We start from the raw sequence: 745 nt of genomic DNA on the forward strand, positions 1-745 counted from the left end.
TAGTGAAGGGAGTACTTTTGAATTTGGAAGATATTGGAGGGAAAGTGTGGCGGTTTCGATACTCTTATTGGAACAGTAGCCAAAGCTACGTTCTGACGAAAGGTTGGAGCCGGTTTGTTAAAGAGAAAAATCTGAAAGCCGGTGATACGGTTTGTTTTCAACGCTCTACTGGACCGGATAAGCAGCTCTTTATCGACTGGAAAGTAAGAAAGAATGTTGTTAATGAGGTTGGACAGGTTGTTGAGCCGGTTCAGATGGTTCGGCTATTTGGAGTTAATATTTTCAAACTCCCTGGATCCGATGGGAATAGTAATGTGAATGGTTTCTGCAATGGGAAGAGGAGAGAGATGGAAATGTTTACTTTTGACTCTTGCAAGAAGCCTAAAATTATTGGAGCTTTGTAACATTAAGTTAACTTGTTTTTGTTTGTTTTTTGAGTTTTTGTGAGCGATAAAAGAAATGGATCTCCAAAATGGGATGATCCTACCACTAGTGTTGCAAGTTGCAAAGGATGAATTGTAAATTACTTAATTAGAACAAAAAGGTGAAGTGTAAGAAAACTGTACAAGAAAAAAATCTTTTAAAAGGAAAAGGATAACCGTTTTAATTGTATAAATATGTTGGTATATTTTCATGCATAGATAGAGGAGTGTGTTGTAATCCATGGTCCTTCAAAATACCAACTTTCTTTCTACTTTACTTGTATATGGATTGCAATTGCAATGGTAGGTACGATTAGATTTTA

At 36.2% G+C, this 745-nt stretch overlaps 1 protein-coding gene across 1 annotated transcript in view; it reads left to right on the forward strand.

Annotated features, from left to right (window-relative positions):
• LOC131648746 (AP2/ERF and B3 domain-containing transcription repressor TEM1-like) overlaps positions 1-404 on the forward strand; it is a 1,042-nt gene extending 638 nt beyond the window's left edge. The window contains exon 2 of the mRNA XM_058918475.1: positions 9-404. Within this exon, the coding sequence (XP_058774458.1) occupies positions 9-404 (396 nt within the window). The remainder of the gene's footprint in view (positions 1-8) is intronic.
• Positions 405-745: the final 341 nt, after the last annotated feature.

Source organism: Vicia villosa, linkage group LG2 (assembly GCF_029867415.1).
Source record: "Vicia villosa cultivar HV-30 ecotype Madison, WI linkage group LG2, Vvil1.0, whole genome shotgun sequence".
Taxonomy (NCBI): domain Eukaryota; kingdom Viridiplantae; phylum Streptophyta; class Magnoliopsida; order Fabales; family Fabaceae; genus Vicia; species Vicia villosa.